Source organism: Artibeus jamaicensis, unplaced genomic scaffold (genome assembly GCF_021234435.1).
Source record: "Artibeus jamaicensis isolate MK-2021 breed Jamaican fruit bat unplaced genomic scaffold, CSHL_Jam_final scaffold_369, whole genome shotgun sequence".
Lineage (NCBI taxonomy): Eukaryota > Metazoa > Chordata > Mammalia > Chiroptera > Phyllostomidae > Artibeus > Artibeus jamaicensis.
In genome coordinates, this window is record NW_026522042.1 from 36,460,373 (window position 1) to 36,476,260 (window position 15,888).

General features: G+C 40.7%; 1 protein-coding gene across 1 annotated transcript in view; it reads right to left on the reverse strand.

Annotated features, from left to right (window-relative positions):
* The window catches only part of DEPDC1B (DEP domain containing 1B), a 73,656-nt gene extending 60,265 nt beyond the window's left edge, over positions 1–13,391 (reverse strand). Inside the window, exon 1 of the mRNA XM_053657172.1 lies at positions 13,272–13,391. Within this exon, the coding sequence (XP_053513147.1) occupies positions 13,272–13,319 (48 nt within the window). The 5' untranslated portion in view covers positions 13,320–13,391. The remainder of the gene's footprint in view (positions 1–13,271) is intronic.
* Positions 13,392–15,888: the final 2,497 nt, after the last annotated feature.

The window sequence follows — 15,888 nt, forward strand, 5'->3', positions numbered from 1 at the left end:
CCTAAGGCTCCACCCCACACAATTTATAGGTGCCTTTTCTACAACAGGCCACACTACTAAGATAGGGAGTCAAAGCAGTTCTACCTAATACACAGAAACAAATACAGGGAGGTGGCCAAAACAAGGAGACAAAGAAATATGGCCCAAATGAAAGAACAGAACAAAACTCCAGAAAAAGGACTACGTGAAACAGAGATAACCATCCTATCAGATGCAGAGTTCAAAACACTGGTGATCAGGATGTTCGAAGGACTCACTGAGTGCAGCCGCCGCATAAAAAAGACCCAAAGGAAGAACTGAAGTTTACACGAAGTGAAATAAAGAAAAATCTATAAGGAACAAACAGTGGAGGGGAGGAAGCTGGGATTCAAATCAATGATTTAGAACACAAGGAAAACAAAGCATTCAACTAGAACAGCAAGAAGAAAATGCGGTTCAAAAAAAAATGAGGATAGTGTAAGGAGACTCTTGGATATCTCCAAATGTACCAACGTTTGAATCATAGGGATGCCAAAAAAAGTAGAGGAAAAGCAAGAAATTGAAAACTTGTTTGAAAAAATAATGAAATAAAACTTCCCCAGTTGGTGAGGGAAATAGACATTCAAGTCCAGAAAGCACAGAATCCCAAAAGTTGGACACAAAGAGGACCACACCAAGACACATCATAATGAAAATGCCAAAGGTTAAAGATTAGGAGAGAATCTTAAAAGCAGCAAAAGAAAAGCAGAGCATTACCTACAAAGGAGTTCCCATAAGACTGTTAGCTGATTTTTCAACAGAAACTTTTCAGGCATGAAGGGACTGGCAAGAAGTATTTATTCAAAGTGATGAAAAGAAAGGTCCAACAACCTGGATTACTCTGTCCAGCAAAGCTAGAATGGAAGGACAGATAAAGTGCTTCCCAGACAAAGTAAAGCTAAAGAAGTTCATCATCACCAACCCAGTATTACGTGACATGTTAAAGGGACTTATTTAAGAAAAAAAAAGATGAAAACAATGAACCTTAAAAAGGCAACAAATTCACAACTATCAACAATTGAATCTAAAAAACAAACTAAGCAAACAACCAAAACAGGAACAAAATCATAGAAATGGAGATCACATGGAGGGTTATCAGCAGGGAGGGGGAAGGAGAAACCGGGGGAAAAGGTGCAGGGAATAAGCATAAATGGTAGGTACAAAATAGACAAGGAGAGGTGAAGAATAGTATAGGAAATGTGAAGCCAAACAACTTATATGCAGAACCCATGGACATGAACTAAGTGAGGGGACTGCTGGAGGGAGTGGGGGTACTAGGTGGGGCGGGTGGACAAAGGGGAAAAATTGGGACAACTGTAATAGCATAGTTAATAAAATATATTTTTAAAAGATATAGAAAACAAAATAAATAAATAAATAAATAAATAAATAAATAAACAAACAAACAAACCAATAAGTCTAGGCATTCATATCTTCATCAGCCATCCCTATAATAAACGAAATGTTCATATACAGTGTCTTCCTACATAGTCACCCCAACTTCCCACCCACCCTCCTAAAAGTCCTGAAAGCTCAGTCTTACTCTCATATGCATTCCTACTCCTTGCACTTTTCTCTTTCTAGTATATCACTTCACAAACTGTGAATTTTATTACCTCCCTTCCTACTGAAATCAGATTTTCTGATTTTGCTCTTCTCTTTCCACTATAGTTTTGATCTTAGCATATTTTGATTTCCTTTTTATTTTGCCCAACAGTGGTTCCTTGTTTTCCCTTCTGATCAGGCCTTTTCTTCCAGGTTTCTCTTCATACATTCACTCTCTACTGCCCAGTCACCTCTGCAACTACTGACCCATTTCTCTTCTATCTTCGATGGCTTTCTAAGCCGCACTACTAATTCCTGAGTAGACACCAGGTGCTTAAAGGGCTGAAGCAGGCAGGGTTTGTGCAACGTGTTAGGGAAGGTCATAGAGAAGATGTGACCACTGCTTGGACCCATGAGCTGTACCTGAGCTATTGGAGACTCCCCCACCTGCCCCTGAGCATGGAATGTATGTTCCCACTTGCTGTCCCTGCTCCTGGAAGCTGCTCCGAAGACACAGCCTTGAGACAGAAATGTGGTCAAGAGACTATATGGACTGTGTACATGACTAAACCCAGTTAGGACCTCAATAAACTTTTATGATTTGGTAGGGTACAGAAAACTATTTGTCTTGCAGCCACGCGAGACAACCCTCATATGTAAGTTTCCTTGCTTATGAAACCTACCACTGACAAATCTTGAGTGGTCTGCCTTTTTCTTTGGACTCTCCCTGCCCTCCATGTATGGAGGCCAGTTTCAGATCACACCTGGCAGACTTCCAAAGAGCTTGCTGCCCAACGGCATGTGCCCTGGACATGTAGCACAATGCACAGCACCCATGAGGTACTCAATAAGCAAATGTGTAATCGATCTTTGACTTTTTCTTGCTTTTTTAAAAATCACTTCCAACTTCATGCCATTTAATTCCACTCTGACTCCCAACCATGTCTTCCTCCTGGCAAAATTCATACATCTTTCTGCCTTGTGCATATTAATCTTTTTATTTCATTTGATATTGTTATTAGCAGTGCTCTAAATTATGGTGGTCCAGATTTAAGTTTTTTTAACTTCTTCAAAAAAACATACAGAAACAAGGCAAGCCACAGTAGGATAACATATAACCAGAGTTTCTAAAACAAAACAAAATATTCAAATCAAGAAGGAAAAGACAGAAACTCCAGCAGAGAAATGGAAAAAGACTTAATCAAGCACTTCACATAAAAGCATCTCCAAATTTATCACTGAATTTACCATAGAATATGCAATGCTGTTCAATCTCATTGATTATCAGTGAAATGCAAAAGAAATCCACCATACAATAGCACTACGAACCTACAGAATGGCTAAAATGAAAAAAGCAATACTAAGTGCAGTTAAGAATGTGGAGCAACTGGAAATCTCACATATTGCTGGAGGAAATAAAAATCATTACAATCATTTTGGAAAACAGGCTGGCAGTATCTATAAAAGTTAAATATATGCACACATTCCAACGCAGCAATTTCATTGCTAAGTAGATATACATTAGAAATGCATATACAAGACTTCTGCCAAGATGGAGGTGTAGATGGAAGCACTGCGCCTTCTCACACAACCAAGTTTAAAAACAACAAAGTTGTAGCAACAAAAACACAGTCAAACCACAGAAAATTGAACTACACGGAAGTCTGACAACAACAAATCCTTCAGCCAAACCAGTAAGAGGGGCAGAGCCAGCAGCACAGCAGAGTCAGGCAGGAAAAATCCACCAGACCAACCTGGGCGCGAACCCAGGTGCGCAACCCAGGTGCACTGGCAGTTCTGAGCAGAGCCCAGGTGTGGAGTAGCGGGTGGACCCACTGAGGGCGCAAGGCGGTGGACTCACTGAGGGCTGACCACAGTCACACATTCGAGCGCAGATAAACCGGTGAAAGAGCAAAGAGGTGAGACAGACCGTGCAGGCCCCAGTGGAGGAAAGTGGCAGAGGGGACCGCCATTGTCCCTCTCTGACCCCGCCCCCACATACAGCATCACAAACCAGAGACCTGGGTGGCCCCGCCCTGGTGAACACCTCCTTGTACGTAACAGGCATGAACAGATCAAAACATGGCTCAAGAACAACTTAGAACCCTAGAGCCAATAAATCTAAGCAATGAAGAAATAGCCAAACTTTCAGATGCACTGTTCAAAACACTGGTGATCAGGATCCTCACAGAACTAGTTGATTATAGTCACAAATTAGAGGAACATATGAAGGCTAAACTAATTGAAATGAAGGGAAATGCACCGGAAACCAATAGTAATGGAAAGGAAACTAGGACTCAAATCGAAGGAGTGGACCAGAAAGAGGAAAAAAATGACCAAACAGAAAAGGATGAAGAAACAAAAATTCAAAAAAATGAGGAGAGACTTAGGAACCTCCAGGACATCTTTAAATGTTCCAACATCCGAATTATAGGGGTACCAGAAGGGGAAGAGGAACAGCCACAAGTAGAAAACTTATTTGAACAAATAATAAAGGAGAATTTCCCCAATCTGGCAAAGGTAATAGACTTCCAGGAAATCCAAGAAGCTCAGAGAGTACCAAAAAAGTTGGACCCAAGAAGAAAGAAACCAAGGCACATCATCATTACATTAGCCAAGATTAAAATGAAAGAGAGAATTCTAGAAGCAGCAAGAGATAAGGAGACAGTCACCTACAAAGGAGTTCCCATCAGATTGTCAGCTGATTTTTCAAAAGAGACCTTACAGGCAAGAAGGGGCTGGAAAGAACTATTCCAAGTCATGAAATCCAAAGATGTACATCCAAGATTGATCTATCCAGCAAATCTTTCATTTAGAATGGAAGGACAGATAAAGTGCTTCTCAGATAAGATCAAATTCAAGAAGTTCATCATCACCAAGCCCTTATTATATGAAATGTTAAAGGGACTTACCTAAGAAAAAGAAGATAAAAAAGATGAACAGTGAAAGGACAGCAAACTCACAGTTATTAAGAACCACACCTAAAACAAAAGCAAACTAAGAGGTCAGCTAGATCAGGAGTGAACCATAGAAATGAAGATCACATGGAGGGTTAGCAACAGGGGAGTGGGAGGAGAAGGGGGGAGAAGGTACAGAAAATAAGTAGCATAGATGGTAGGTAGAAAATAGGGGGGAGGGCAAGAATGGTATGGGAAATATAGAATCTAAAGAATTTGAGATACGTGGTCATAAACTAAAGGGGGAGAATGGTGGGGGAGGGGGTGTGCAGGGTGGAGGGGAATGAAGGGGGGAAATAGAACAACTATAATGGCATAATAAATAAAATATATTTTAAAAAAAGAAATAAAACGCATCCAAACTGGGGGAAAAAAAAAGAAATACATATACAGCAGATGCAAAAGTAAATTTATAGTTGTGAGTACATAAGACATAAGGCTTATTCTTGTTTTATTATTGCTTATTAATTATTGTATTATTTTCCATATAAACAACTGCAAACCTACTTTTGCCCACTGCTGGATATAGTCACCAAAAATCACACTGTTCATAGTAGCAATATACTTCATAGGCAAAAACAACCTAAGTGTCCATCAACAAAAGAACAGCTAGATAAACTGTGATTTATTCATGAAATAGAATGCAACACAGCAGTGAAAATGAATAAACTATTGGTACATGCAATAACATAGATGAATAACACAGATAAAATATAATACTGATATAAGAACAGACATGAAAAGTAAATACTAGCCCTGGCTGGTGTAGCTCAGTGGATTGAGTGCGGGCCTGTGAACCAGACAATCACGGTTCGATTCCCAGTCAGGGCACATGCCTGGGTTGCAGGCTGGTTCCCTGCAGGCCAGTTCCCAGCAGGGGATGCACGAAAGGCAACCATACATTGATGTTTCTCTCCCTCTCTCCGTCCCTTCCCCTCTAAAGATAAATAAATAAAATCTTTAAAAAAAAAAGAAGTAAATACTAATGATTCCATTTACATAAAGTTAAAAATTAACCTATGGTTTAGAAATGATAATAGTGGTTAACTTGTATGAAGGTGGAAAAATGGGAAGGGGCAAAGGGACTGACTTCTGGAGTGCGATAATGCTGTATTTCTAGGTCTGGGTGTTGGGGCTCACTTTGTGAAAATTCATTAAGTTGTACACTTATGTTTTAGGCACTTTCCTGTACATATTATGTTTGATAAAAAGCTAAAACAAAACACACACATACACATATGTGCACACAAATACTCATTAAAATCCTCCTTAAGAGCAATCCGCAATTTCAGAATAGCAACCTGAAAGTTGGTAAATATGAATCGATGGTTGTGGTGGTGGGTTGAATGCAGAAGAGAGAGAGAGAAGGGAGGTTGCAGAGGAAACCAACTGAGCTGATGAAAAAGGGACTGAATGTAAACAGAGGAAAACTGGGGCAAGTGGGCTGAAACTAAATAATGGATAGTAGAGAGCCCATGAGGAATCCATGAACATTTATATAACTTTAGCTGCCTACCTACCACACCAGGTTACTGTGAAGTCAGGTGAAATGATCACTCTGAAAGCCCTTTTAAAAGACAAAGCATTCCTCACACATAAGGATAATATATATAATTTCCAGGATAACCTTTTAAAACAAATTAGGCGGGGAGGGAGCTCAGTCTGTTCTAGAGCTGAAAGAATCTTTGGGGCAAAATCAAAACCCAAGGAGGACCCAGAAATTGGCACATGTCACTCAGGCACTTAGTCTCAGAGTAAAATCTAGAACCCTGTTGTATGGTCTCCTCCTCAAGTGATCATTTCATTATACTAAGTACCTAGGAGCATTTACATTAAACAATGTCCATGTATGTTTAACAATTTTTTTAGCCCTCTGCTGACACCTAGCTTTCATTTTAGTCCTGCTGAAGCACATTGGAAGGTGAAAAAGGAAGGAGGTTAATAAAGACTTTCTCTTACTTTACGTTAATTGAATGATCATAATCATTATCAACTAAACTTAATGCATAGTGCTTTATGTATTACATAAACACAATAAAGACACTGCTTTATGGAACCCAGTATTTTGAAATATAAATAAATTTCAATAAGTAAAATGTATTAAATAGTCTATTAATGTAATCAGACTGGTTAGCAGTTCTTCTACTTGTTAATTTAATTACAGAATAATGCGAATAGTAACAAATTAAATTCAAAAGTATATGTAAGAGTCTGCCTTGTCTCTCTCCAATTCTCTGTATGTATCAAACACACATACATAGAACTTTTCCTTTTGTATGTATGTGTTACCATTGCTGTTGTTTGCCTCCTTTTTAAAGAAATAAGATCAATCACATTGTACACATTATCCTACAATTTGCTGTAGCACTTAACATACCAAGGATATCTTTCTAAGTCAACACCTGTAGATCTGGCCCATTCTTACAAGTAAATGAGTTTCATAATTCATTTGATCGTTTTCTAACTGATGGACACGTGGCTATTTCCAGTTTGTTGTATATTAAGTATGCTCATTTTTACGACCTGAAATACCATGCCCTCATTTATTTACCTTTGGTATAACAGATTTCTATAGAGTTTCACCATATTTAAATCAGTTGCAGCAATTCACACTCCTACCAACGACGGTATGAGCCAACTGCCTTGGCTTTGCCCACACCTGGGGGTTCCCATTCTTCTCACTACTGTCAGCATATGTACAAGAAATACTATCTCTATGTTTTGGTTGCATATTCCTACCTTCATCTTTAGTCATTTTATTTCTTCATCCGAGACTTGACCCTTTTCTATTGTGTTGTCTCTCTAAATTTTAATCAATTTTAAGAACTCTTGAAATCTAGAATTTAAATCTAAGTGCATATAAATCAGGAAAGTTAGTCTATTTTACTTAGTTCAATATCCCAGCCACTGAGGATAGTATCTGACACGTAGTATGCATGTTCAATAAATATATATTGAATGAAGAAATACTGACTACTAATCCTTCTTTAAGTATGTTGGAGTGCTTTCTCCTAGCTTATTCATTTCTTTACGTGGTCTCTAGCTTTGGGAAGGTTTAGTTGCTTACAATGTTATTGTTTTAAGGAAAAAGACATAAGTTTTTTCCTTTATGGTTTCAGGGTTTACTCTCTTTTAAAAATATTTATTAAAATTTTCATCAAAATATTCTTTTAATATTATAGAGGGATTTTGTAGGGGACCGGTTTGTCTTGGCCTGGCAAATGTGACTCAGCTCTGTATGGAAAACCTACAGAAGCGAAGTGGTGGGCAGGAGCCAGACCTTCAAACCAAGTTTTCCCATGGGAATTGGGCCTAGAAAATGCATACGATTATTATGGCTTGCTCTTGTGAAAACTCCATCACCCTGGTCTAAAACAACAAATGTGTATTGTCTATCTTCAAGGTAATATCCAAAGCCTGTATGAGTTCTCCCAAGGACAGAGCTAATGAGCTCATCGCCATTCCCCTCTGCATGTTATTTTCATTTTCTTGATTGCACCTAAAATGTAGACAATAATATTCTATGTAACAGATAATAAATCTTTCTCTGATGTAAGACCCCAGGAAAACAATAAAAGCCTGTCTAGGCCAGGGTCAGGGCACTCCCCTCTTGAGGGAGTAGTCGTGCCTGTTCCCTGTTTCCACACAGGGTTGTCGCCTGTGCATTCATTCTCGTCGTCAGCCACAACAGGCAGACTCTGCTGGCCAGAGTCCACCACAGGATTTTAATATTTGAAACTTCAACTGAAACTTTTATGGTGGGAGGTAGGAGAGCTCTAACTCTATCTTCTTCCAGGTGGAGGGCCAGTTGTGCCACCCTATCCTCACTGAACTGAAACCTGGTCACCTTAATATCACCTTTCTTGATATGGAACTCTCTCTTTCTACCCCACTGAGATATTTGTCTATTTCTGTGCAATACTATATACCCTTGTGATTATAGCCAATTAATACCACATTTAAATCTCTGGTAGTAGGTCAAGGCACCTATGGCCTTTAAAATTTTTTTGTATTCTCGCATTTTTACTCTTATGTATGAGCCTTCAAGAGAAAAAAATACCTATTCGGATTCCGATTGGATTTCTAGCTGTTCTCCTAACAGCTGATTTTCATGTCACACTAAAAATTTTATAAGACATCCTTATCCAAGGTTCATATCTCTTCTTAAATAGGGAATTTACAAAAAGAATTTTGAATTTACTTATTGCGATTTTTAATGGCATTTATCGTTATGTTTTATATTACTCAATCCAGTGCTTCAACTAGAAGTTCAAAACCTAGGGAGGACCATGGTCTCTGCGCTGATTTATTTCCCAACATAAGTAGTTATCTGGGTACTCTGCCAAAAAAGAAAAAAAATTTAAGTTATCTTTAAACTAATTCACCATTCTCACTTGCATTTAGGAAGAAAATATCCTATGTCAACAAAGAACACGGTAAGAGCTTGAGAATGTGATCTCCTTCCGTGGTACATTACATCTAAGGAAATAATCTTTATAGCAAAGGGAACAAACAGATTTGTTTTATGCTTAAAAAAACTAGTTAGGCCCTGGCTGGTGTAGCTCAGTGGATTGAGCACGGGCCTGCGAACCAGACAATTGCGGTTCCATTCCCAGTCAGGGCACATACCGGGTTGCAGGCCAGTTCCCTGCAGGCTAGTTCCCGGCAGGGGACGCACAAAAGGCAACCATACATTGATGTTTCTCTCCCTCTCTCCTTCCCTTCCCCTCTAAAGGTAAATAAATAAAATCTTTAAAAAAAATTTAAAAAAAAACTAGTTAGGTTTCAGTTATTTATTTCAAACCCCCAGTGTAGGAGATAAAGAATCATGTACCACAACTGTTACAGCTTAAATTAACATCATACACTGCACTATCAAATACAGCTCTGAGTGTTGAAATGCGCTTCCTGTTCCTTCCTCCAGAATATTTACTCCACTTCCTTCCTTCTTAGCATCAAAAATATTATGAGTGGTGCTAGAGTATTATAATATAGCACCTGGGCAAGGAATTCAGACAATAAAATTCTAGATCCAGTTGTACTTACCACATACCAGCAGTATGAACTTGATCAAGTCAGTTCACTCTCAGGCCTCAGTCAAATGAGGGCATTGGACTAGACAATCTTTAGAGTACATTCTAACTCTCTGATTCAATTATATCTGTAAGTCTTTTACAATTTACCAGTTGCATCGGATAATATACATAACTCAGAACTAAGTTCAAAGAAAGGATCAGCAGATGTAAGCAATTTTCTTAAAAGCAACTTTCTTTCTCAATTCTTTTAAAATAATTAACCATTTATGTATGTGGGTTACAAAAATGAAAGCTATTTCCCTGATGATAAGTTGCTAATTAGCTTCCATATTCATCACGAACTGACTTATAAATCTGTCATCTGACTTTTGGCATATGGAAAATTGAGCTGTATGTGGTCTGAGAAAGCAGAGGTAGCCATAAAAGGAGTAAGTACCTGGCTGGTGTGGCTCAGTGGACCGAGTGCCAGCTTGTGAACCTAAAGGTTGCCAGTTTGATTCCCAGCAGGGCACATTGCCTGGGTTGCAGGCCAGGTCTCCAGTTGGGGGTGTGTGAGAGGCAACCACACATTAATGTTTCTCTCCCTCTCTTTTCCCCCTCTCTCTAAAAATAAATAAATAAAATTTTTTTAAAAAAAGAGCAAGTAAAGGCCTGCTTTGTATGCCAACAGATTTTCCAAAGCTTTACTAAAGATTAGGTTGAGGGCGATATTGGGAGGAGGAGGAAATGGTAAGCTGGAATTGGGAGAAGGAAAGTAAAGAGAGAGCTATCATGAGCTTTATAATTTACCTGGTAAAAGCCTTGAGGCACAACTGAATTTTGCTCAGGGAAACATTTATAGAGTTTACAGTTGGGGTGGGCAGGTGGGGGGGGTGGTTCAAGAGCACCTGTAATGAGAGTGAGATCACTGACAAAGCAAGAATTCTCACTTTACAAAATGGTTATTGTTTCTGTACTTTCAAAATCTTACTTTAAGATCAAGTTTCTGAAATATAATAAAGTTTAGAACTGGATTGACTACCTGAGAAACTCTGGTGAAAAGGAGATGTTTCCATTAATTATTCACATAATATAACTTCCCACTTTATCAGTTTTGGCTAAACTTGGCTTGAAAATCACTTCTAGGGGTCTGAAGACTTCTGGAGAGAGCACTTTTTTTTTGTCAATTCCTTTGATAATATTGTAATGTGGCTCAGAATCAAGTGTTAATGCATAGGCACTCTGCATCTATAAAAAGTGGTATTTCATACATTTCTGTGAGATTAAAAAACAGTTCCAATTATGATGGATTGTTTTTTTAGTATAAAGCAGGAAGAATGAGAACTAGTTATGCCAATACCGAGAGCCCTCTGTTTCCCTTGCATAAATGATGTGAATAAATTGGGGAGAGGGGAGGATATGTTATTTTCCTTCCACAAAGGAGAGCAAAGTGTCTGAAAGACCCTGATAGAGCACAATCTCCAGTTCGTCCCTAACATTAGAACTACCAATAGCCCTGAGCCCAGATAGTCTGAAATGGCAGAAACAGTTGTGAAGCAGAAGCAGATATGAAAACATCATTTTTAAAATACCCTATTTGTTCCCTACCACCACTATTCATACCTCTTAGAAGTTAGCCCGAAGGAAAACCTACATTTGTATTTGTTGATTTTTTAAATGAATCATTCTGGATGTCTGTAGTAGACTGTTTGCAAAGATAAATGCAATCAGCCCTGACTGGTGCAGCTCAGTGGATTAGGTGTTGCTATTCTGCGAACCAAAAAAAAGTCACCTATTTGATTCCCAGCCAGGGCACATGCCAGGGTTCTGGGCCAGGTCCCTGGCTGGGGGCATGCAAGAGGCATCCGATCTATGGTTGTTTCTCTTACACACTGATATTTCTCTCCCTCTATTTCTCCCTCCCTATGCCTCTTTCTAAAAATAAATAAATATATATTTTTAAAAGATAAATACAATCACCCCTCCCATCCTGTTCACAGGGACCTCTGTGATGTGACTGCAATTCTGTCCATAAAGAAGTGGAGCTGAACAGGGAATACAGTCAGTGATACTGTAATAACTGTATGGTGTCAGGTAGGTGCTAGACTTATTGTAGGGGGTGGGGGGAGATCACCTCATCTGTTATATAAATGCCCAACCATTATGCTGTACACCTGAAACTAATATGATATTGCATGTCAACTATAATTGAAAAGTACTTTTTAATTTAACAAAAGGAAAAGAAGTGGAGCTGAATTCCTACAATCTGGGTTTAGCTGTTTGACTTGCTCCGACCATTGAAGTTACAAGCAGGAACCTCCTTTTAGTTGTGTTGGAGCCACTACACTCTACATAAACACACTTGGCCCGGCCAGCAGCCAGAACCAAGTCAAGCAGCCATCTTAGACCTAGGCCATTTACCAGATAGATGATTGCGGCATATGAGTGCCACCAACAGAAGAATCAATGACAAAAGCCCAGGCCAGATTGCTAACCCACAAAATTGTGGGGGAGTAAATGATTAAGCCAAATGAAACAATGCCAAAGACTCCCCAAATCCCCTGAAATCATATATAAAATTTCATGATTATGAGGCACGTGCACTTTTCTGGAAAAAGGAGATAAGATTCTCAAAGTGGAATAAGAGCCAAATAAAAAATTAAAGAGCTATTTGCCACAACCATGAGTTCTCCGACAAGCTGGCTTTAGCTCTGGCTTGACCCGCACGTAGTGTGACTAGCTCTAGAAAGAAAAGGAAACCTTAGTGATATTTCCCATTGTCCCACTGTCCTCATCTCTTCCACATGTAAGTCTGGTTGAATGAGAGTTTGGAAATTAATTCCCATCTTTTCCTGGATATCCATTAGGGTGTATTGAGGGAGACTAATTTCCAAGTTAAAGCGTGACCAGAAGTTGTGACAGATCAAGGAGGGAAGTCCCTTCCTCCCAAATTAGCCCTACGCTTTCATAGAAAGCTGTCTAAATGCCTGCCATGGCCACACCAAACTGCACTACCTATCCCACTATGGTAATCCTTTGAAATAGACAGCACAAAAATTACTTGCTCCGGGTCATAAGGAAATCACATAAGTACCCTCAGAACTCTGAATACCAAGCTCTTCTCCCAAGAGAAAGGGCGGCACCCTGGACCACCAGGGTCTACAAAGGCTCTCTCAGACCAATCACTCAGGCCAAACCCTCATTTTTGTCGGTGATGACCAAAACAGAAACGCCAGGGACGGGAAATGTGGCCAGGACGATCCACCTCCGTTCAGGGCACCGTTAGAAAGAACCTCAAGGATCACCACAAGCGATACTCAGGAGCGAGACACACCCCGCCCCACCGCGGAGGGGGAAGGGGCGGGGCGGCTGGCCCCAAAGTAAGGAACAGGGTTTTTCCTCTCCCGGAAGCGGGCGTGGGATTACGAAGGACAAAGAGGAGCAGGGGTGGGGAGGGTCACCTGGTCTAAAGAGCTCTTCGAATTGGGAGGCGCCCTTGATTGCCAAGGTCTAGGGAACGAAGCTGCTCCCCCGACTGCCTGGGCTCCCGGCTCCGTTATCCTTTCTTTGAACTCCCGAAAACGCCAGCTGCGGCCCAAACACATCCCGCCTCCAAACCCAGGCCCGCCAGCCCCGGAGAAGCAGAGAAGCGAAGACTGAGCACTGCGCAGTCGGCAGAAGGGCCCGGGAATCGTGGGGCTGGAGGCATTGCCCAGGGTCCCTCATACTCACTCACCAGCTTGGTGGCCCGGTACGGGCCGGGCCCCACGATGCGGTGATCCATGCCCCGCACACCTTGGCTGCTGCGGCCCCAACACTGCTAAACCCCGCAACCCAACCGAGCTGCAGTTTGAATCGCGAGCCTGGGCACTGCTGGCGCTGATTGGGCGGCGCTGCAGCACGTGAGGGGAGCTGCTGGGCGGGGCCACAGGGACTGTAAGCGGGGCGGGGGGCTGTACGGGCGAGGCAGTTGTTTTTTTAGAGTTCAGGTGCGGGAGAAGCCGTGGACCCTTGGCACCCTAGACTAAGTGGGCGGTCGACCCTTGCCCCACCTTAAGCACATTCCAGGGGCGGTTGTGGAGTGACTGTGTGGGGGTGTCTCCGCCACGCCCTGGGGCGAGGGTGGCTGGAGTTCCCTACCCTCTCCTGTCAGCAGACGTACGCTTTCTATGCAAAAAAGTCAATGGAAGTCTCTAACTCAGCCACCGAAACCCGGCTGGACTGAGCAGGCAAATCCGTGTCCACCCTTCGAAGTGTGCCATGAAGCTGGGGGCGCTACCAAGACTGGAGAAGTAGGTACTGAAATGAAGCGAGCAGACAGCATCTACAAGTGGAGAGACATTTAAGAACTAGACAAGAGCACTTAACCACGCTAGTGTTGACAGCGTTGTAAGAAAAATAAAGAGCTGGAAAAGAGCCCCGACTCAGCTTTTCTATTTGCACTTTTGGAAAAGTAGTCTTTCCCTTGAATTTGAGTTCTATATTTTGTATCAGACTGAAATTTTCAGTCCTTCACCATAGGTCTGTGAGTTCTTTTTCACCGCTCAGGATTTTCCCCACCTAGGAATGGGTGGTCTGATGTGCAATTTTTCAAAAGGACAAATGAGGTACCAACTCTATACCTATGACTGAGGTACAAAACTCAAATCCGATCACCTCAGTGAGTTCTCAGAGTAAGACATAAGAAAGAGCTGAGTAAAGAATCAGATACCCACTTTAATCTATCTTTATAACCACCTTCCTCCATTTGCAGGTTTGGGTATGGTTTTATGTGAATTTTAGAAAGCCAAAAAATTTCCTGGGATGATGCATGTATATTTTGTAATCAGAAAAGCATTTAAGGTAATTTTAATTCCAATGAGTGAACCCTTGTCAAAACTTCTTTTGAGGAGGAGGGAATCTCTAAATTCCAAAAAAGAGATTTGCTTGTTCTTGGCAGGAAATACCAAGGCGGCACAAGAGAGAGAAGGAGAAGAGGAGTTTCAGAGCCTTGTCCATCCAGAACCTGACATGGTGGTGGAGCTGGGGACCTGATACAAAACACTGTGTTGTGCTTCCTGAACATTCTCCCAAGAGTCCATCGTAAATCATGGACAAGATAATTCCTTTTACTGGAAACACATCTCTTCAAAATGATCAGGAACCACACAGACAGTCATTGTAAATGTAGTTTACATTGGACTATTAGTATCAGTCTTTCTACATCCCATAAAAATAATTGGAAAATTTCTCCCCCTCTCTGTGCCCTAAAAGTTCAGTGCTTTCCACCTTTGTGGCCTAGCTCCAACCACAATGTTTTTCTTATTGTTCCTTAAACATCCTAAGTTTTGTCCCACCTTGCCACCTTTGGAATGTCCCCTTGCCTGGAACGTCCTTGCCCCAGCGCTTTGCAAGACTGTCTCCATCTCAACATTCAGGCCTTAGTTCAAGTAACGCCATCCTCATCCTACTCATGCATCATTTTATTTCCTTTATACCACTTCTCAGTCTCTAAATTATTTTGGGTTTTTGTGTTCTAGTTATCAAATAAAGGAGTTCCACCTTCTGGGAGTATTTTGAGCAGGGGTTTGTTTTCTGGTTTTTAAAGAGATAAGAGAGCCAGTATTTTGGAGGCAAGAGCCAGGGATATTGGGTGATGCTGAAGTGAGGCTGCACAGCCAACCCGTGTTCTGCATGACTTTTCCGTGTCCCACTGGCCTTTGAGGTAAGAGAAAAGCTTGTTTGTGATGATCTCAGCTGAGCACCTACTCTATTGCACATAAATAAAAGATATTTTCAGCCAGCTTTAATATACATGGAAGTTTCCAGGAATATTATGGTCTGTTTTGTTTAGGAAAAGTTGCTTGCCATGTCAGAAAACCCTATCAGTAATGACAACACAGTTTGTGGTGTTCAAGACACATATCTGTGACATTCTGCATCTATAATGGTTGAACTCCTGGGTATGGTGCTACCGATGCTATGCACTTATTTAGTCCTTACTTGAAAATGTCAAGTATAAAAAATAATAACATTCAGTTAATTATTGTTTGTACTTCTCTTTAACCCAAATTTATTTTTCTAAGAAGATGCAAGTACTTTCCTATTGCATTATACCTTTAGTTGTAGTCATGCTTAGGTATTTATTTATATTTTCAAATAAATATTACTTTATTATAAATTGCATCCTTTTTACTTCACCTTTAAATAAAAGGGTGTTGTATTAATTGTTAATTACGTATAGGTTCATTATCTGAGACTTCCATTTTAGCAGAGAAAAAAGGATATTCATTCTGATACAGTTGCAAACCACTGCTCTGGCCTAGACTATAAACTCAGTGAGACCAAGGGTTTTTTGTTTCCCACTGTACCCC